Genomic DNA, 21,292 nt, shown 5'->3' with positions numbered 1-21,292 from the left:
CCCAGCTTTACTTAGTTTCTGAAATTAGATGGAACTGGGATTGTTCAGGGTGGTATGGAGGGAAGAGAGTCAATGCAGACCCTAGTTGTCTTCTTTGATTGCCAACAGATCTCTAGCCTTTGAAGCAGAGGAGGGTCTGCCTATCTTACCTCTTCCCTGGTCCTTCTAACTGATGCTATTTTCTCAATTCCTACAGCCCAGCATGGCCTAAATATCCTGATGGTACCAGATCCCATCTGATCTTGGAAGCTAAGCAGGGCCAACCATGTTTATTACTTGGATGAGAAAAACCCAACAAATACCAGGTGCTGTAGGCTATATTTCAGAGGAAGGAACTGACAAAAAGCCACTTCTGAGTATTCTTTGCTTGAGAAAACCCTATGAAATTAATGGACTTGCTGTAAATCGACAGGTGACCTGAAGGCACACATGCATACACATACGCACAAACATGACCCAATGTAAGGCAGATCCTATGTTTCATCCTCATGTTAGAGGATCCAGCTCTGAATGGTCTTCCCTTTTCCAGCAGGGACCAGCGGAAAGGTGGACCCCATTTATGAGACTCTGCGCTATGGCACTTCACTGGCTTACATGAATCGTTCCAGTTTCAGCAGCACCTCAGAGTCCCCCACCAGGAGTCTGGTATGGTTCTTCCTTAATGGGAGGATTGCATTTTGTTAGTCCAAGTTCTGGAGTTGTGTGTATCTGTGTGGGAGGTTCTAGAAGAAGATGGTGAGAGGAATTTGGCTGGAAATTTGTGGCTGGGAGAATGGGTGGTGACACTGGAAAGAAGAGGAACTAATGTCAAATGCTTGTGGGTGGAATAACATGATGGGCTGCTCAGATGGAACCCAGAGGGAAATCAAGAAAGCAATATCGACACAAGCTCATATCTAGCATGTATTCCACAGCGGGAGCAAGTGTTCTTTTGCCTCTAGGGAAAGCTCCAGTTCTACTTAAGAGATGTAATTGAAAATATCTAAAACCAAGTAATTAACAAGGCAAGGCAGGGGAAGTAGAAGAGAGGAATGGAATTAACTTCATTTTAATTACTCTGCTATCTCAATAATTCATATTTTTATGGGACACATGCTACCATTTTTGTAAAAGAAATTTTATATTGTTAAATGACCCCATCCTCCTCAGATATCTTTGCTGCAAAGATGGAGTGTATGCGATCCAAGTCAAAATCCACCTGTATTCTATAAGTGTCTTAAAGATAATAATAAGTACTTTAAAACTTTAGGCATTGTGCAAAACATAAAATGTTCAACAGAAATTGTGTCTACAAGCTTACATCCTAATTGCACAACAGGGGGAGGAAAATAAGCAAATATGAATACCAGCTTTTATATCAAATTAGGGATACATCCCTGCGCAATGGCCATTTGTCTCAGTATCTCCCAGCTTGTTGCCCTCCAGATGTGTTGTAAACCAATATATTTGGATTGCATCAGATTATGGCAAGGTTGGGCCTAAGTACAGATGAAATGGAGCTAATGTGTCCCTTCTGTGTCATTGTGAGCAGAGAGAGAGTCTGCTTTAGACAAGAAGCAGTCCTAGTAGTCTACGAGTTGAACACGAGTCCTAGTAGACTGCAAGTTCAACATGGGTTAACAGTGTGATGCAGCAGCAAAAAAGGCCAATGTGATTCTAGACTGCATCAATAGAAGTATAGAGTCTAGATCAAGGGAAGTAATAGTGCCACTCTACTCTGCTTTGGCCTTATCTGGAATATTGTGTCCAGTTCTGGGCACCAGAGTTCAAAAAGGATGTTGACAAGCTGAAGTGTGTCCAGAGAAGGGTAACCAAAATGGTGAAGGATCTGGAAACTATGCCTTGTGAGGAAAAACTTAGGGAGCTGGGGATGTTTAGTCTGGAGAAAAGAAGGTTAAGAGGTGATATGATAGCCCTGTTGAAATATGTGAAGGGATGTCATGTTGAGGGTGGAGCATGCTTGTTTTCTGCTGCTCCAGAGAATAGGACATGGAGCAATGGGTGCAAACTACAGGAAAACAGATTCCACCTTAACATTAGGAAGACCTTTCTGACAGTAAGAGCTGTTCAACAGTGGAACACACTCCCTCAGAGAGAGGTGGAGTATCCTACTTTGGAGGTTTTTAAACAAAGGCTGGATGGCCATCTGTCAGGTGTGCTTTGATTCTCTGTTCCTGCATGGCAGGACTGGATGTCCCTTGTGGTTTCTTCCAACTCTGTGATTCTAAGAGAAATTATCCAGTGTTTGAGCTTCTGCTCTCATGTTGCTAAAGCTATGTCAAAAAGTTTTTGCCTACATCTGGGTGTGGAAGTTTGTAGCTTGTTAGACTGCAGCTCTCAGCATTCCCCACCATTGCCTATGCTGGGTTGAGCTCCTGGGAAAATAATTGGGAAGTCCACATGACTTGTACCATGGCCTACATGGTCTGGTTGTCCTGTATGATTCCAAAGATTGCTAGCCCAGTTTTTGGAGTGGGCTGGGTATGATGCTTTTATCATCATCATCATCATCATCAATTAATATCCTGTTTTCCCCCCAGAACTGGGACTCAAAGCAGCTGGTAATTTAAAAGAAAATGATACAGTTAAAGCATACAAAAAAAGAGCATTAAAATAGAATTAAATTATTTGCAATATTTAAAAAGTCAACTTCAATAATGATAAAAAAAATCCAATTTAAAAGATTTTAAAATGCTCTTAGAAGCAGTAAAGTTAAACAGTACATGAGCATGATACCTTACTTGGAAGATCTGGGGCAGTTGGTAAATCCATTAACATGTGACCAATGAATCAAATTTCAGTTTTACAGCTGAATCATAGAATCAGTTGGAAGAGACCACAAGGCCATTCAGTCCAGCTCCCTGCCATGCAAGAACTCAGAATCAAAGCTGCTCCTCCCACAATTGCTCCCAGGCATGTGGGAACTCTCCCAGGGATGAGCCCTATCTAGCTCTAAGAGAGCTTTTATACAAGTTAGAGGAGCTACAAAGAAGAGGGAGGGGTCTGAGCTGAAAAACCTACAATATATTCACCATCCCCATGGCCATGGATCCACTGGTCACCATGGGCACACCTCATATTCATGGAAGCTTCTGCTGCCCATTTATTTGCCTCTCACTTTGGACCCAATTTGCAAGACAGGAGAAAGCTGTGGCTTCTTTTCTTTATTCTTTATTCTTCTTACTTTCTTAGAGAGGCAGGTGAATAAGCAGTAATATCAAGAAGTGGGAGCAGAGAGAAAAGAATGTTAGGGAGCTCCAGGAACTGATAACAGGACCCCATGCTGGAGGGTGGGGCTCAGCAGATGCCCAGCAGTGTTATGTCTTGATGCCAACTCTGAGCAATTGTGATTTCAAACTATGCCAGTCAGCTGTACCACATGAGCAGAGCAGGACCAGTCACTGGAGCCACAGTCCCTTTACCACTTATGCTCAGATATGTATGTATACTGACTTCCTGCTCAGTTATTCTTATTCTTACATCTCCATCTCTCCTAGAATGAAAAGGATGAGGGGGCTGAGGACACAGAAGCTTCTGGCCAATCAGCAGAGGAAACCCAAGCTGATAATGGTGAGCAGTACCTCCATTCTTTCATTGGAACCAGAGAGATAAAAATATACCAGACTGATAGCCCATTTTGTTGCCCTGTGCAAACGTTACCCCCCTATGCAGAGCAAATGCACAGATGGGGATGCCAGATAACCTGTGCTTGCCCAACCCTGGAAATCCTTGACTCCTGCAGGCTTTCTGATCCTCTTGACCTTTGCACATTTAGTAAAGGGTAGATAACTTCAATGGGTCGGGGGGCGGGCCCTTTTCTCTTCTTGTTTTGGTTCCTCCTGAGGCAGAAGTGAGTTTTCCACAAGATAGAAGTATGTGGCCCTCTAGAAGTTAGACTGCTACTCCCATCTTTCCTAGCCATCATAGCTAATGGTCTAAGGCTACATGTATTCTGCTCCTGATATTAAAAAAAAGTCCAATTTTACTGAAGCTGCTATTGAGTAGTGTTCTGCCTATCTAGAACCAACATTTGCAGCAAAAGCAGAAGTGTTTGGTCTCTGTAACATTAGTCTTATTTCTTGTCAAAAATGTGCTTCTGTTTTAACTTGTACAATATAATCCTATTCTGCATATTTCTGTTTCGAAAATTGGAGAAGTGTGGCACAAGACTCCTTGTTTATGTCTGCTCAGAAGTGTGTCCCACTGAGTTCAATGACACTTCTTCTAAGAAGTAAATATAGGATTGTCAGCTTAACAGCTGGCCTGTCAGAGTCAATTTGTAAGGAAATTTAGTTAATTGTCACACAAAATAGAGAGTCAATGTAGTGTAATGATTTTAATATTGCACTAAGACTCCAGGAGACCAGGTTTTGAATCCCTGCTCATCTATGGATACCCACTGGATGATCTTGGAAAAACCACACACTCAGATAGTGTCTGCACGGGCCAAATAGCATGGCCTCCTTCCAGCCTTGTGGAGATCAGTCCCGATAACACAGGGTCCAATCTTCAAATCCGGTTTGAACAAAACCAATTAAAAGTAGTTTAAAAAAACAAATCTAGTTTGAACTGTCCAGACGGTGTACAGACAGTTCAGCACTGAACCCACGTTATACCCTCCCTTAAGTTGAATTTTTAAAAACCTCATCTCCAGAACAAAGGCAGATGGCTGTTTAAAATGTGCCCTGCTGTGTCAGCCACTGCCTCCAGCTCAGGTCTGTCCCTCTGAGATCAGAACCAGTTGCCCAACCATGTGACTGATGTTGGGCACCTCGTTTTTGGCCTCAGAGGCAGCAGCAGACAACACAGTGTGACAAGCATGTGAACAGCCACCTGTTGTCACTCCAGAGTACCCAGATAACAGGGATGTGAGGTCAGCTTTGGGGCCATAATACTCCAGACTGCTCCTGGAGCATCTGACCCATGCAGACACCACGTCAGTCTCAAAGGCAGGCAGTGGCAAGCCTCCCCTGAATAAATCTTGCCAACCCCCTCCCATGATAAGGTCAACATAGCAAGTCAGCATTGATTTAAAGGCCCATTAAAAAAAAACAAAAAGAGATGAGTATGATCTCTTGCCTTTGTTGCTTGCCTTCAAGTCATTTCCAAATTATGGCAACCCTAAAGCAGTCCTTTCTAAGGATTTTCTGAGGCTGAGAATACTATATATGATTTGCCCAAGGCCACCTACTGGTTTTCTGTGACTGACTAGGGAATCAAACCGTGATCACCAGAGTTGTAGTCCACTGTTCAAACCACTATACCATGTTGGCTCTCTTTATTGCTTTCTTTTATTCTTTAGGCAGGGGAGGTGGCATCAATATAAAGCTGCCAGATATTTCAACTGATTTCTATAGGCAGTTCTCACTTCTGCCTTGAAGGAGGAAGGAGACTCCAAAAATCAGAAATCAGGCCCTGTAAATGAGTCTAGATATGGGTCTATGGGTTTGTACCCAAGACATTTTGCTGCCTGAGACAGAGCAACAGATGGCATTCCCTTGCCAGTCAAAATCTGTACTACACAAAGAAGAAAATATAAATAAAAATGGTTAGATCCAGATTTATTTACAGTAGAATCAATGAAATCAACTGGACTTATATTAGTCTCAATGCAGCCCAGTAATAAGAAATTAAAATGTATTATCATTCTGCTTATTGTTAGTGCAGGTCTGCAGTATGCCTTATAACCCCAAAGTGTCAACAGGGTATCCTTTTTTGGAAGGATGTGAGAGAGATGAAGACTGTATGTATTGCAACATTGCCCAAGATCTTGAAATGTCTATACTAATTTCTCTTGTTTCTTTCAGTTTTCTCAGAACCAGCAGAGAATGAGGGCACTGCATCAGAAGAAAAGAGCCCAGAACAGCAGGTGAAAAGCATACCACTTTGTACTAAGATGTGGATTGGGGACAGTGCATCCACAAAATGTTTGAAAAATTGATCAAATAATCCAAGAAGAGAGAGAGAGAACATACTTATTTTTAAAAAAATGCCAAACACAAACATTGTCCCCTATAGCTCAGGTTTAAATACAGGATTGCATGGAAAAGCACACTGACTTCTGTTTTAATACACCAGTCTCAATTGCTGTCCTTTCTTTAGGAGAGTATTTAATACCACATCTCTTGAATAAAGGGAGTTGCTGGAAAAACAACCTGCCCTTCTGTAAAATTGTGTGTTATCTACCATAATTGCATGTACAACTAAGTGGCCATGGAGAGAAACATTTTTTGTGGTGACAGCCATTTTGAATTTCCCAGTATTAAAAAAACTCATGACAGAGCATTCTAAGGAAATAAAAAATGGTGGCTGTTTTGACTTTCCGCCCTCCAAATTTTTTTGCCTCACCTGTGAAATATAATTAAAACAAAATTACTCACTTCCATACCCCCATACACATTTCACAGGTAAAAACTGGGCCACATCTGGCCTAGCAACATCATTGTGGTCAAGATGGAAAAGGGTATAAATGAGGAAGAGCACACAAGCCAGAAGAGGCTGCAGTAGTTTGCTTTTGCCTAAGCCTACTGTATGCGGTGTGTAAGTGGTTAAGGCGCTAATTCTGACAATTGTAAGATCGGAAGGTTGGCAGTTCGAGGCCTGAGTGCTGGATGATGGGGTGAGCTCCTGTCACTAGTCCCAGCTTCTCCCAACCTAGCAGTTTGAAGCATGCAAATGCAAGTAGATAAATAGGTACCACTTTTTCAGTGCAATCATGCAGATGACCACCAGATTCGTCTTCAGGCAACACTGACTCTTCATCTTAGAAATGGAAATGAGCACTGCCCCCTACAGCTGATTATGACTAGACATTCATGTCAAGGGACTAGCTTTACTTTTTACCTTTAAACCCTACTGGGCAGGCAAGATTGTGCCCCTCCTCTCCGTTCTTCTCTCCCCCTGCTGAATTAATTGAATAGAAACTATTTTTGCACTTTGAACTGAGGGGCTCAACAGATTGGCAGAAAGGGGCAACAAGACGCCACCCCTTTCAGCCCCGGAAGCAGGCCACGGCAACCACATGTACAGCACAAAAAGGGGCTTCTTTTTGCACTGTAGAAGAGCTGCCATAACTGCCACGGCATGCCCTTATGATGCCGCTCATGCTCAGTGCTGTTTAGGCGCTGCACATGAGGGGCATCACCATGGAATGCTCCGTCTGTACGGGAGCGCGCCAAGATGGCACCCAGGGTGTGCAGTAGGGTTTCTGAGCATGTAAATGCTCAGCCCCTGCGCAACCCTAGTTTGGGCCCAGGCTGGCACAAAGTGCTGGTCTGTCCAGGCCCTGAAGTAAGGCTGAGGACAAGGAGGGAAATGGGAGGATGAGAAAGAAACTGGGATATTTTAGAAGCAGCTGAAAAGTGGGGTGACAGAGGATTAATTGGGACTGTCCTTGCCAAATGGGAACACTTAGAGGGTATGCACTTCAATACAGGTGAAATGGCTAAGAATAATTCCTTGTCAATACAGCTCTCATGCATCTACTACCAGCTTCAGTTCCAGCACTTTTTAGTGCAAAATTGAGCACAATCCTATATTTTTGTTTTACTTTATATATTTATTTATGTACTGCCTTTTTCCAAGAACAGAAATACAAAAAATAAATGTACAAGAAATTAAAAAATAACAAATAAAGATCAGAATTTTATTGGGCAGTTGGGAATGAGTAAGGACCATAGTTATGATGCTGCTCAGCGAATCCCATTCCGATCCCTCAATTTCTACTTAGCAAGCAGCAGTTGCTGTGATTGATGGGAATCTGTTGTCCTGTCACTTGGGGAGCAGCTAGTTGACATTCCCACCTGCTCCCAGAAGCAATCTTGGATGTGACAGACAGAAACAGGACCACTGTCACAATTGCTGCCAGTTAAGGGGAGATTGGAGAACGTTCACAGTCCCATAGCCCCTAAACTAAGGGCTACTAAGGATTGTGAATACAAAACAGTCACAATTGTGCAGCCTTAGGTTATGCATTTGTAACTGTCCAAAAAGGATTCTAGCCATTGACATTAAATACATAGAAAGAGTGGTCAAGATCCAGTAGTGTGGGTTAAAATGCTTCTGCCATGACAAGCTCCTTGCAGTCTCCAAACTCCTAATAAAACCTGCTCTGTTGGGTTGGGAAATCCTTTGGAGCAGATTTTTGTGCCATGGTGAACAGTAGTGGAAGAGGAAGATAGTTTTGGTTCTTCTGGTGTTGGATTAAATGTAAGACACAGTCTTCACTCTGTCTTCTGTCAGGCAGGCAGATAGACAGACAGGAGATTAACTGCGGCTCCTGCTGCATTGCTGTTTGGGGAGCTATGAGTAATGTATTCTAAAAACATAGCACTACTAATAAAACATTTTAAAAGGGCAGGTTAAAAATATACAATTTGACTTAACACTTTTTCTAAAAATAGAAAGAGTAGGGATTTATTCCCAGCTCTGAGGGAGTAGGTCCAATAGTCCTAGATGTGTTTACTCATAAGTAAGTTCCCTTGAGATGAGATTAGTGAAGTTTACTGTGTGTGGGATTGTAACCTGACGCAACAATCTTGTACCCACTTTTGTGAGAATAAGCCCCATTGGTGAGACTTATTTTTGAGTAAACAACAATAATGTTGCATTGCCTGGTGGAAGAACAGGACAAGGAGGACTGGGGGTTGACATTCTTATTTCAGAACCATCTACAGTAGAGGGAAAATTGTGCAACTCACAGGCTCAAGGGCCTTATGGAGAGAAGGGGCTTTTGGACAGCTTATATAGCCCCCACTTTTTACTGACAGGAAAAAACCCCCAGCAGGAAATGGAGAATTCTGTCTCAAGGACTTGCAATTCTCCTACGAATTGCTATTTTCTGCATTCTTCATCCCTTCTCTGTGTCCATGATTACATTCTTGAACCCCAGAGATGGCCTTCCAGCCATTTCCATTTTCATCAAAGTGCATGGCTGTGAGCCATGAGAGTCCAAGAGTGAGGGAAAATGTGGCAGGTATAGTCCCAGTCCCTCCATAGTTACTCATCCAAATCTGAGGCTGAACTAATGCTCCACTTAGAGAATGAGGTCTCTTAAGGCCTAATTTTGTTTCCTTTTACTGCAGTCAGCTCGAGGCTCTACACGCAAGGAGATTTCACCCATGTATTCATATGTAGCTCTCTACAAGTTTTTGCCTCAGGAGAACAATGACCTACCCCTGAAGTAAGTTTATCCCTTGTCTTGTCTTGCCATTTCCATTGGTTCAGAGTATGAGATGACAGATAAACCTTTCAATCATATACCAGCTCAACTGGAGTACTTGCAGCCTAGCCTTAAAAAAGCTATTGTCTTTGATGTAATTTGAGAATAATAATGATTACAGGCCAAGTTCTAAAGTAAAGTGATGGCAGTATGCACTTACGTATGCATGTAGAGAGCCAGTGTAGCATAGTGGTTTGAGTGTTGGATGTAGGGGTCCAGGAAACCAAGATTCAAGTCTTTGCTCAACCATAAAGCATGGTGACCTTGGCCAAGTCATACTCTCTCAGTCTAAAAGGAAGGCAATAGCAAACCTCCTGTGACTAAATTTTGCCACGAAACTTAATGATAGGGTTGTTATAAGTCAGAGTCAGCTTGCAGGCACATAACAATAACATGTATGTATGTGCATTCATATATATTTAATTATGTATAAATAAATAAAGCACACTGGGTTGGAAATCATGTGGCCCTCTAGATGTTTTCTGGACTATGATTCCTAGCCACTGCTGATGCTATCAAAGGATAATGGGCAATGGAGTTCAACAACATCTGGAGTGCTGTATAGTTCCCACCTCTGATGTATGCAAAGGGGAAACATTTCTATGTAAGTATCAAGATGGTGGGAAATAGGGAGGATGCTTCTTGTTGGCAGCTGATGTACATCATTTCAGGTCACAGAATAGCATCTAGAACAGAACATTTATACATTGTCCCTCTTCTGGTATCTGGAGATAAGTCAGGCTTGCTCTTTCCCTACAGGCCTGGTGATCGAATCATGCTGGTGGATGATTCCAATGAGGACTGGTGGAAGGTGAGCAGAGATGGCGGTATTCTGCAGTTGTGGACCAAGTTTTATTTTGGAAGTGCTTTGATATCTTTTTGTTGAAAAGTAGTGTGTATGCATTCAAAATAAGGCAATAATATTCCTAAGAGGTAGGGGTTTGGCCTCATGGCACAGTAGAGTATGGAGTTTTAAACCTGCATCTCCTATGTCCAGATAAAACACCCTCTACCCATTTTTTTTCTATCAGCTTGCTTGTTCACATTTGCAGATATACATGTCTTGCATTAAAGGCTCTGCTTTGTGCATTCCTGTACAACACCCTCCTCCAGCAAGTTGCTTTCCACATATGTTGGAGGATAGGCCCCATCATCCCAACTAGCAAGTGGAACTTTAGTCCAGCACGCCTGGAGAGCATTAGGTTTGGGAAGGTTGTCATCTGCTCCTAAACAACTTGGTTAGGTATGTAACAGTCTGGGAAACTTACTTTTTGGAATACAACTCCCAGATGTCCTAAGCTACATAAGCACTGGAAGCTTTGGGTGTGGGATCCTGGAAGATGAAGTCCAAAAGCTACCATCTCCAAGCTCTGATACCCTCCTCACACATTCCTGCTTCATGCTTAAGTATTTCTGTTCTGCATTTCTCTCTTTCTTGCATTCACGTATTCTCCCTCACACACAGGCACTTTCTCACATAAACACACACACATGCTTTATAGGCCCTTGGGGGAAAGTATTTGGCCTCTGAGCTAGCCAGACACACATCTGGTTCCTTGTCCTTGTTACTATAGCAACATGGCAGGTTCCAAGAACATCCTTCACACTTCCAAAGCTTTCAGGCTACCCAGAGAAACCCGTAAAAAGTCTTGAGGACATGACCTTGTTCTGTTTTGCTCTCTCCATCTACTCCTGGCCTTTCCAACGTGATAGCTTTTCCTGTGATTGTTCAAACACTCTCCAGGAAGCTCCTGGTAGTATCCAATTTTAGGCCCTTCCTGATACCGCTCCTGATCTTTGATGCTAAATGGTGTTGGAAAAGCAAGACTTACTGTAGTGGTGATACTGAAGCCTTTTCAGCCTCTAGACTAGTTTGGGGTGCCAGGAGTCAGCCCTGAAGTAATCATATAGGATAATGTCTTTTTGTCTTGCTAATGGACCTTAAAAAATTTTTCTTGGAATACCCACATGGCCAGAAGGAGAGGGGATGGCCTGTATGAATGCCCCTCCAACAACATTTGTGTGTTATAAGTTGTAACATTTGTTAGAGTAAGAAGAAGGGCCCTCCCTCCAGTCCATCTGCCATGATCCAGGCCTCAGAGGGAGAGAAGATCTGCTGGACTTTCCCCCTTCCTCACTGCCATTCGCTTCTCCTTTTGTGTCTTGTCTTTTTAGATTGTAAGCCTGAGGACAGGGGGATGTCTAATTAACCATTTGTAAACTGCTCTGAGAGCCTTTTGGCTGAAGAGTGGGGTACAAATACTTTAAATAATAATAATAATAATAATAATAATAATAATAATAATAATAAACATTTGAGCTGAGAACAGCAACATCTTGACAAAATGCAGACTTATGACTAACATTGTCATAATTTTTCTCCCTCCTGTATGATTTTTAACATCTTTACCTGATGAAGACGCCAGTGGAGCTTCAAAAACTTGTAGCATCTATTTTGTGTATTTTAGTTGGCCAATAAAGGCATCACTGTATTGTGGCATATAGGATAATGTTCCTCTTAGTTTGTGGACAATGTCTTTCCTTCACCCCTGACACGCAGCCATGAACAGGTCTGTCCCTGCCTATTGAGAAGGGGGAAGCTTTTTTAGTTTTCAGTTCTGGTGCCCTTTCACACTACAGTCATCCCTCCTTTTTTGCAGGGGATCCATTCCAGACACACACATCGCAAAAATGGAAATTTGCCAATATTCAAACCCATTGGCTTGAATAGCCATCCACTCTTGTGCGCGGCTCTGTGTGTGCACTACAGAAACATGTGCCATTTTAACCCTCCCTGCTTGCCGGTCCACGAAGGACCAAGACCGCAGACTCAAAGTCCATGAAAATGGAAGGAGGACTGTACCCAGTTATGGTTCTGCTTTAACTGCTATAGCTTTATGCAGTGAAATCCTATGGAGTTTGTACTTTGGTGAGCCTCTAGAGCTCTCTGGCTGAGAATTCTAAATACCTTATGAAACTATAATTCTATAGTGTAAAAGGGTCCCAGGTTGGAGTAATTGTTTCGAGTATTGTTTTGCAAAGAAGAATAAAAAGCAAATGAATAGAGAGACGTTCACCTAACTTTCTCTGTCAGAAATTAACCTTTGAATCTAAAGGGTCTGAGAAGAACAACCAAAACAAAAAAACTGACTGAGGAACTCTTGTATCTCCACTCCCTAAGAGTATGACTTTGTCAATCTACCCAAGAGACCATCTGTCTTGTTCCCATTGCATTCATATCATGATTATCACTGGCTGCATAAATACTTCAGTATATCTTACTCAGTCTTATTCAGTTTATAAATTTAAGTGTTTATTTATAAAGACATTTACATTCTGCCTTTGAGCACCACCTCCATAAGGGTTCTCAGGGTAATTTATAACAATGACACAAACTCTTAATACAAGAAAGAAAGAAAATGAGAGCAGCAAAGACTGGAAACAAACGAAAGACAGTACAATTAACATACAATGAAACCCATGGAAAGCCTGGCAAAATAAATATTGTCTTCACTGCCCACCTAAAAACTACCACCAGATGGTATTAAGTATGGTGAGCATTACATTTACTGAAAGCAGAGGTGGCTACATTGGAAAATCTGAAGCCCAGTTATGATTTTATGGATCTGGGTGAGAATCTTTGGATAATTTTAATTTAAAGGGGTAAATTCCTACCTTGAGAGGAGAAAGTGATGAAAAATATAAGAGTAAAGGACATGTATATTCAAAATCTTAGTAATCATGCTGTTGTATACCTTCTTCAACTTTTATGTCTTACCAGAGAGTTTATCCATCTGCTTTTATCTGATTAATATGAAGTTGGCGTGGCAAACTATTTACTGTTTTCTTTGTGGTTTTAGTTAGTATTGTTGAAATTCTGATTCCAGTTGCTGTTTCGCTATTTGCTATATGATAGTTACAATGTGTAAACTACCTTTAGAAGGCTTTATAGCCCTTTAAATGGTGCATCGGTGCTTCAGACAGACAAACATCTCACATTTTTGGTTCCATATTCTAGGGGAAGATGGGCGACCGCATAGGCTTCTTCCCAGCCAATTTTGTACAGCGGGTTCGTCCAGGTGAAACAGTCTGGAGATGCGCCAGGACCTTCTATGGCAATAAGGAGCATGGACAGCTGAGCCTTAAGGAAAACCAGGTAACAGCAAACACTCTACAATAGGGGTAAGCAACAACTGGTCCCAAGCCAGGGATCTGTGTACCTTTTGATGTTATTTCACTGTAACTCCCATCATTCATCAACATTGCCTGTGCAGGCTAGAGCTGCTGGGGCTTGCAGTCCAACAACATCTGAAGGGTCAGATGATTCTCAGACCTTCCTAGGGTCGTTAGTTTTTTGTGGGTTTTTTGGGCTATGTGGCCATGTTTTATCAGAGTTTCTTTCTGACATTTCCCCAGCATCTGTGGCTGGCATCTTCAGAAGATGCCAGCCACAGATGCTGGCGAAACATCAGAAAGAAACTCTGCTAGAACTTGGCCACATAGCCCAAAAAACCCACAAAAAACTATGGATGCCAGCCATGAAAGCCTTCGACTTTACTTCCTAGGGTCTTCAGCCTAATTTCAAAAACCATCCACAAGTACACAGCATCTTAGACAGTTCTTTTAAGATTTGGACTAAAATCTGAAGCAGCTGCCAGAAGAAGAATTGCATTTGCCAGAGGTCTTACCAAAGCTGCATACAACCCAGTTGTGTTGCTTATTATGGTATATATCAGCCTTACCTTCAGGAAGCTCAAAGCACTGTTCCTGGCTCTCTTCTCCTCCCTTTTAAACTAGACTGAGAGTGACTGGGCTAAGGTCACCTAGTAATTTTCACAGCTCACTGGGGACTCCTACTTTAATCTCCCTGATCCCAACCCAGCACTTTGCCCACTATAGCACTCCTAAAGATATTAGAATAACACTGTTATTCCATTACAGCAAAGTGGGGGAATTATGTGGCCCTCCCAACATTGTTGAAATGTAACTCCCAGAAGTCTTAGTCAATACAGTCAATGGTGAGGGAGGCTGGGAACTACCGTTGTCAACGTCTGATGAGACTCATCCCCCACATCAGAGCTTTCATTAAGTCTGTATACAGATGGAGTACAATTGTGTGAACTGGCTGTATGCTAACTTCTTATAGGTGTTACTAATAATCAAAATGACTGAATAACAGTCGTATTTTCTGGCATGTAGGGAGCATTCCCCTTATCCCCTAGTTGTGGCTGTAGACCCATAATAATGATGTGCAGGTGTGGTCATGGATTACTCTCTCAACAACAGTTAACACCATCCATGGTTATTGCTATACAGTTTGAGTCTCACACTCCTGTGCACTCCAAGTTCTCTCCCTTCTTGAACTAACAAAGATCTGCTAATGATCTGCTCAGAGCCACTTGATCTGCCTTCTTGATACTCTGGCATCTAGTCCCAGTGGGTCTGGTGCCAGCCAACAGACAGAATCTTTTGGTGCATCTTAATTTGTCTCAGGCAGACAAAATCAAGATAATCTGTAGCATGAAAAAATGGGGGCTGGTACCTACAGACAGATAACAAAAGGAAATGAGATCCAGCAAATTGTGATGCAAAGCAGAGGAGGGATGCAAGGAATGAATGAAAATGGAGTGAAAAGCAGCCCTGAAGCACTCCCCAGAGCCAGGCCTCCCTTTAGGCAGAGTGAGACTGCCACCTCAGGCAGCTGACATAAATGGGTAAGCAGTCATTGGTTCTTTAATTTGATATTACATTAGTTTTGTACTGGTGGAAAGAGCAGTAGTACCATTGAATACTAAAGTCAGGATCATCCATGAAATAGTATTTCCAATTTTTATGTAGGGACAGTGAAGAAAGCTAATAGGTGTGTGTGTGTGTGTGTGTGTGTGTGTGTGTGTGTGTGTGTGTGATCAGTTCTTTTCAAATGAGGAGTTGGAGAAGAGTTCTGCAGATACCATGGACTTCTTAAAAGACAAATAAATGGGTCTACTATCAAATGGAACTTGAACTCTTACCAAAATGACTAAACTGGGGCTACTCTACATTAGACATATCAGCTGCAGCCCAATATTATCTCAGCATAGCATGCAGAGACATGTGGCACCACCACTACACAACCCCCATGCAGATTAAAAATATTGCACAATATGTCAGTAACTTCAGTGTCATTGTGCAATGCACAACAACAATGCTGTATATGCAACTCTGTTTCTGCCACTGTCAGTAGAATATGTCTGTTGTGCTATGATGAGTAATCTGCCCCACATCCATAGCATGCCTGGATTAACAGAATGCCAGACATAATGAGACAACATGACTGACTGGGGAGAGAAAGTAATGTATGGTAAAGTGGGATGCGGTGTCTCAGTGGTTAAGACATTGGCTCTTGACAATTGCAAGATCAGCAGTTTGAAGCCCAAGTGCCATGTGACAGGGTGAGCTCTCGTCACTAGCCCCAGTTTCTGCCAACCTAGCAGTTCGAAATTATGTAAAAGTGCAAGTAGATAAATAGGCACCACTTCAGTGGAAAAGTAACAGAGTTCTGTGCAGTCATATTGGCCATATGACCATGGGGTCGTCTTTGACAATGTTGGCTTGTTAGCAGAGATGAGCACTGCCCCCTACAGTTGGACACAACTTGACAATCTTGTCAAAGGGAAAACCTTTACCTTTACATTTTTAAAGCGGGAGGCAGTAGGAAAAGAGGAAGACAACATTACAGGTGGATTAATTCAATTAAGCAAACCATCACTCTGAGTTTGCAAGATGTGAGCAAAGCGTTAGGAACAGGATCTTTTGGAGGTCACATTTATAGCATCATCATAAGCCATTAGATGCTGAAATAATTTATCAAGCCTGGGAAACAATCCACCTCAACTTGGGCAAGTGGTTAGCACAACAGTTCCTCCAACATTTCAAGCAACAAAATACCTTAGATGAGCTAGAAGTTTTCTGTTGGTGTGGGCCCAGGAATTTCTGCTAGGGCAGACTCAAGGTGAACGAACCATCATCCCTTTCAGATATGTTTTCATTATTTATGCTTCTGTGAAACATTGGTGCTTACAATCATTATAAATAATAGTTTATACTAGATGACAGAAAATCCTCAAAATTTGTAACTTAACAGCCCTGATGTCCTTGTATTAGAAAACCTGCAAGACAATCTGGCACTCCCTGCTCTCTCCCTCCATCTTGCCCGCACTCCCCCTCTCTTGCTCAGGAGTGGCATAATTGCCTACTTTTTTCCTCCTTTGCCTTCGGATTCCTTTTTGATAACAGTTTGCTTTTTTCCTCTCTTGTGCCTCCCAGATCTGTGTTGGTGTGGGGAAGACCAAGGAGAATGAGGGTTTCATCAAGGTGACAAGTGGCAAAAAACGGGGGCTGGTGCCTGCAGATGCCCTAACAGAAATCTGAAGACAGAACAAGACTGCAAAGCAAGATGGAAAAGTTTTACAAGCAATGTCTACAGACAAAGGCAGCCCTGCCTGACTCCAGCCCATCCCATCCCTGTGTTCCTGGCTAATCACTCTTTTATGGAATCTTCTGGATGGATTGAGAATGGCTTTGTTTTGGAAGATGGTAGAAGGTTGAGGGGATCGGCTTGAGTGCCACTTAAGGCATGGCCCTCCGGCTTTAGCCTAGCTGGGACTGGAAATTTGCCTCCGGTGTGACTTTTTTGTTGGTTTGTTGGCTTCCCATTGCACCTCAGGAGTTTTTTCAAAGGGTGCCACTGACATCTCTGTGACATAGAGTGCATGGAAGATTTCCACAGTTGTGGTTCACCCCCCTTCTTTCCTTGTCTTTGGGCCACACTTCCACAGCAGCAAATGCCGGTTGTTGTCAACCAGCCTTACCCTACAGGGCTCTTTATATCTTGGCATAATGCTTCTTCCCCACCTACCCCTTAGTAATAATTCTGTGTCGCATGCATACGACTTGTGGCATTACAAAGGCCTTTTCTGGCCAAGATGCCACGTCGGTGTGTTGTGCCCGTCTGTCCGTGCGTCTGTGTGTGCGTGTGTGTGTTTGACTGTTGCTCAGGGTTGATACAGCCCCCTGTCTAAAATCAAAAAGAGGCAGGAAAATTCTGTGTGGTCTCTCATTGGTCAGGGACCAAGAAGTCTTACTATGGAGCCTATTCCACAATTTGCTCCAGGGAGGCTAATTGCTTTTGCATTTCATTATTTTCCCTTCTCCTTGATATGAAATGCTGCCTCCATTTCTGGCTCCTGGGGTGTTTTCTTGATGTCCATTTGCCCCTCCAGCCTGTGGCAGCTCCTCCCATCACATGGCTGGCAGCAGTGTGGACCATTTCTCAGGGACCTTCCTCAGCCAGATGGATTTTGGGAGTGAAGCTGAGAATGTTAATGCACTGCTCAAAGGAAAAGTTCAGAGACCTTCAGCGTCCCATTTTTCCTCACTCTGCCAGCATGCTTCCAGCTATGTTTCATCTATAGATGTACTTTTGTAAAGTAAAAAAGAAACAAACAAGATTTCATTCAATCCCATCTCTTGGAGAGAGCATTGATGTCTGAGCATTAGCAGCATGACTGAGCTGCTGTTTTCCTCTCTGGGTTGGATGGTTAAGAAGGGGACATGTTTGCTGAATCCCTTGCCATGGGAACATAGCAGCCTTGATAGATCAAACCAACAGCACTTCTAACCCAGTCTTCTGCTCTCATAACGGTCAACCAATTGTCCCTGGGAAATCCCACAGATATGAGCGCAAGAGCACCCTTCCATTTTATACACAGACCAGCCAGTGGAAAAAGCACTTGCATGTGTAAAATGATCATGCATGAAATGAATTCAAAATGTCTGCTGGGCCACTCACATTTAACACACCAGTAATCAATGGCAGAGGCCACTGATAGTAGTTATGTGTATGATCCAGTGTACGTGGTAAGTAGCGTCAGATAGGATGGTATGCATGAAACATTAAATAAGCACCTTATTTGTGGCTCATATAATGCAAAGGTCAATCCTGAGAGAGCACTTTCTCTTTACTTTTACAAATGGCCTCATCTTTATAGTAGCTTAGCAATAGATATTTTCTTTGCTTCCAGGAACCAAAGGATGGATCAAAAAACCCTCTTTCCGGTGTTTGATCCATCAAACAGCCCCAAAGAGAGCTAAAAGGACATTACAAGTTCTGAAGCTCTGAAGGATAATTTATCAGTGAGTTAAAAAAAGATTTTCACACTTATGTGAGCATCTTTCCCATTTTGGAATCATCCTAAGTGGCAAAGCAGGAAAGGTTCAAATGTCGTTCACTGCGTTTCACATTGGATTGTTGCTTTTAGGATTTCCATAACACTTTTGGAATGCACTTTAAAATGGCTGTATTTTGATCTGCAAAAAGCAAACAAAGGGATATAAGTTGCCAAAAGACATATGCTGCATCTGTAGTGAAGGTATGTGAGCTAGAGTCTCTGTCATCCGTGATTCTACTGTCCAGCTGATATATTAAATGGACACCATTTTAAAAAAGGTTTGGATCTCTTTGTTGATCCAGTTGTAGCATTATCACCTATTTCTGCCACTTCCTTTAGCAAAAGCCCAAAGCTTGGCGTTATTTTTGTTTTGGACTTCAGTTCCCAGAATCCCCATTTGTACATCTGCAGCATTTTCTATAGTGATAGGCTTGCAGAGGAATCATTTCCATCCACAAGTTCACCTGAATTCCTAGGATGTATTGCAAAATTCATATTGCATTCGTCAAGGAACCTCAGAGATGGTTCATTTGACCTGTTTCTCACATCCATCTTTATCACTGGACTTTTGCAGCATTGAGTGATGACTTGCGAATGTGAATGGGCCTCCAGAGATTTAATTTCACAGTAAAACTTTTGTATCATCTTAAAGGCAATGCTTTTCAACTGAGTCAGTTCACACTTTCAGCCAGCAGTAATCAAGTGTAATGAAAGTAAATGATGTATATGCATTTTTAAATTAGCCCCTAGCTCAACAGATTTATTCACTGCGCTGTGATTGCTTAAAGGGATAAAAAACAGAACATAGTGTAAGGACTTCAAATGCCTGTGCTACCAACTGTTAGCTATTGAGGCAGGAGGAAGCATGGTAAAACTTGACAGACAACTGTAGGATGCTTGAGGAAATCTACTGATATAACATTGTAGCTGCATAGGTTCACTTATGAAAGTGATTGCTTCTACCCTTAGCCAGAATTCTTTTGGTAGTAACTAGAGTAACTCCACTGAATCCATTGTTGAGCAGTGAGTCAACTATCAATAGAAATTAGGTCCAGAGCATCAGAATGTTTCACCAGTACAGTTGGTCCTCCATATTCACATATTCCTTATCCACAGATTCAACCATCCACAGTTTGAAAATACAGTGCACCCACATTTTACGTGGGCGCAGCATATGTGGCTTTTAGCATATGCTGAAAGCCGTGACAGAAAAGCCCCTTGCATGCCCCGGAAGAAGTAATGGGGTGAGTGCCCGCCACCACACTGCTGTGCACCGCGGGTGTGAGCCCCATTACTTCTAATGGGGCTCCAGCACACTCGGATTTCCCCTTACGCAGAAGGATCCAGAACAGATCCTTGCATAAGGAGAGGGCCCACTATATATAGAAATTCCCAAAGGCAAACATTGGCATTTTATATGAGGGACAGCATTTTACAAAGCGATTGTATTAATGTGGTTTGAGCATCCATGGATTTTGGTATCCATGGGGTTCCTGGAACCAAACTCAGCAAATTCCAAGGATCCACTGTATTATTTATTTTTGAAAGGGGTGTGTGTTCCATACTGATGATGTCAACTCAAAAGATCAGAGTAATACGCACATGTTTTCAAGATCTCAAAAACTTGCATACTTTTTTGGGGTGAGAGTGTCCTTTTGTCTCATCCAGTGAAGGTTTTCCTTTATTATTGATCAGGGCCAGGGCCATGAATAGCTTACCACCATTCAGTATTTAAGGAGGAGAAATAAATTGGTAACATTCTGTTGCTTATTTCAACCAAACCATCCATTTCCTACAGTAAAATAGAATTATGCTTGGGCAGACCAAAAATTTAGAAAGCTTACTAGGGATATGGGGAGTGGGTTGCTTTGTTTTACAAATTTTGCCTTGACTCCTGTTGGTTTGTTTCAGCGAGAGCAGACCCACTGAATCAATGATTGAATTGTGAGTCAATACATAGGTACGTCCAATTGATTCAGTGGATTTACTCCAGTGAGGAGTAACAACAGGATTTAGGCCATTGCTAAACACCCTAAATGCACCAGGTCCTGTCTGATCTTGGAAGCTAAGCAGCGTCAGCCCTGGTTAGTACTTGCATGCCAGTGAGTTCTCCAACTATCATCAGATTTGAAGTTGAAGGCTTTCATGGCCAACATACATAGTTGTTTGTGGGTTTTTCAGGCTATGTGGCCATGTTCTAGAAGAGTTTATTCCTGACGTTTCACCAGTATGGCATCTTCAGAGATGCCAGCCACAGAGTGATGAAATGTCAAGAATAAATTCTTCTAGAACATGGCCACATTGCCCCAAAAAAACCCACAAACAACCATCATCAAATTGATAGCTTTGCCCTTTTTTTGCTTATAGCTTTGAGCTTCTCTCAAAACTAACTTGACACACACTGGTTCTTAGGAATTTAGATTTGGCCTTGGTGAACACATATGTTCTCAGGATGTATAGCATACACCACAGTGTTAATCAGGACAACTGAGAAGATGTATGAATAGATTGTAGGTGGCAATGTCAAGATCTTTAGCTAGCTTTCCAATGCCAAAACATTTTACACCTCTAACCTCATGAACAGTATATCTAGCATGGAGGCTAGACATCAGTAGATGTCAGGGCCCTGCTAGCATAGGAGCTCCATGGGATATAACACCCTTTGTCACTTCTCCATTGTAAGTACACAATCAATTGTCGGTCTAATTAAAGGAGCCTTATTCTGGCCTTTCGTCTTTCCCCCAGTGCACCAAACTGATGCCTCTAAGCCTCCTTTAATTGACTTTTTATGCCACTGCAAATTAATTTTTCCAGAATGCATTAGCATTAACTAGAACATAATATAGTGAAGATGTTAATATCA

At 42.3% G+C, this 21,292-nt stretch overlaps 1 protein-coding gene across 1 annotated transcript in view; it reads left to right on the top strand.

Moving 5' to 3' along the window:
- Window positions 1–20,629, top strand: part of STAC2 (SH3 and cysteine rich domain 2) — a 52,734-nt gene extending 32,105 nt beyond the window's left edge. Inside the window, exons 5-11 of the mRNA XM_042471143.1 lie at window positions 530–645; window positions 3,498–3,570; window positions 5,808–5,869; window positions 9,084–9,181; window positions 9,980–10,031; window positions 13,239–13,376; window positions 16,526–20,629. Coding sequence (XP_042327077.1) covers window positions 530–645; window positions 3,498–3,570; window positions 5,808–5,869; window positions 9,084–9,181; window positions 9,980–10,031; window positions 13,239–13,376; window positions 16,526–16,630 — 644 coding nt within the window. The 3' untranslated portion in view covers window positions 16,631–20,629. The remainder of the gene's footprint in view (window positions 1–529; window positions 646–3,497; window positions 3,571–5,807; window positions 5,870–9,083; window positions 9,182–9,979; window positions 10,032–13,238; window positions 13,377–16,525) is intronic.
- The last annotated feature ends 663 nt before the right edge of the window (window positions 20,630–21,292 follow it).

Source organism: Sceloporus undulatus, chromosome 6 (assembly GCF_019175285.1).
Source record: "Sceloporus undulatus isolate JIND9_A2432 ecotype Alabama chromosome 6, SceUnd_v1.1, whole genome shotgun sequence".
In the NCBI taxonomy this organism is placed as follows: domain Eukaryota; kingdom Metazoa; phylum Chordata; class Lepidosauria; order Squamata; family Phrynosomatidae; genus Sceloporus; species Sceloporus undulatus.
Note: the sequence above shows the minus strand (reverse complement) of the source record. Positions and strands in the feature narration are given on the sequence as shown.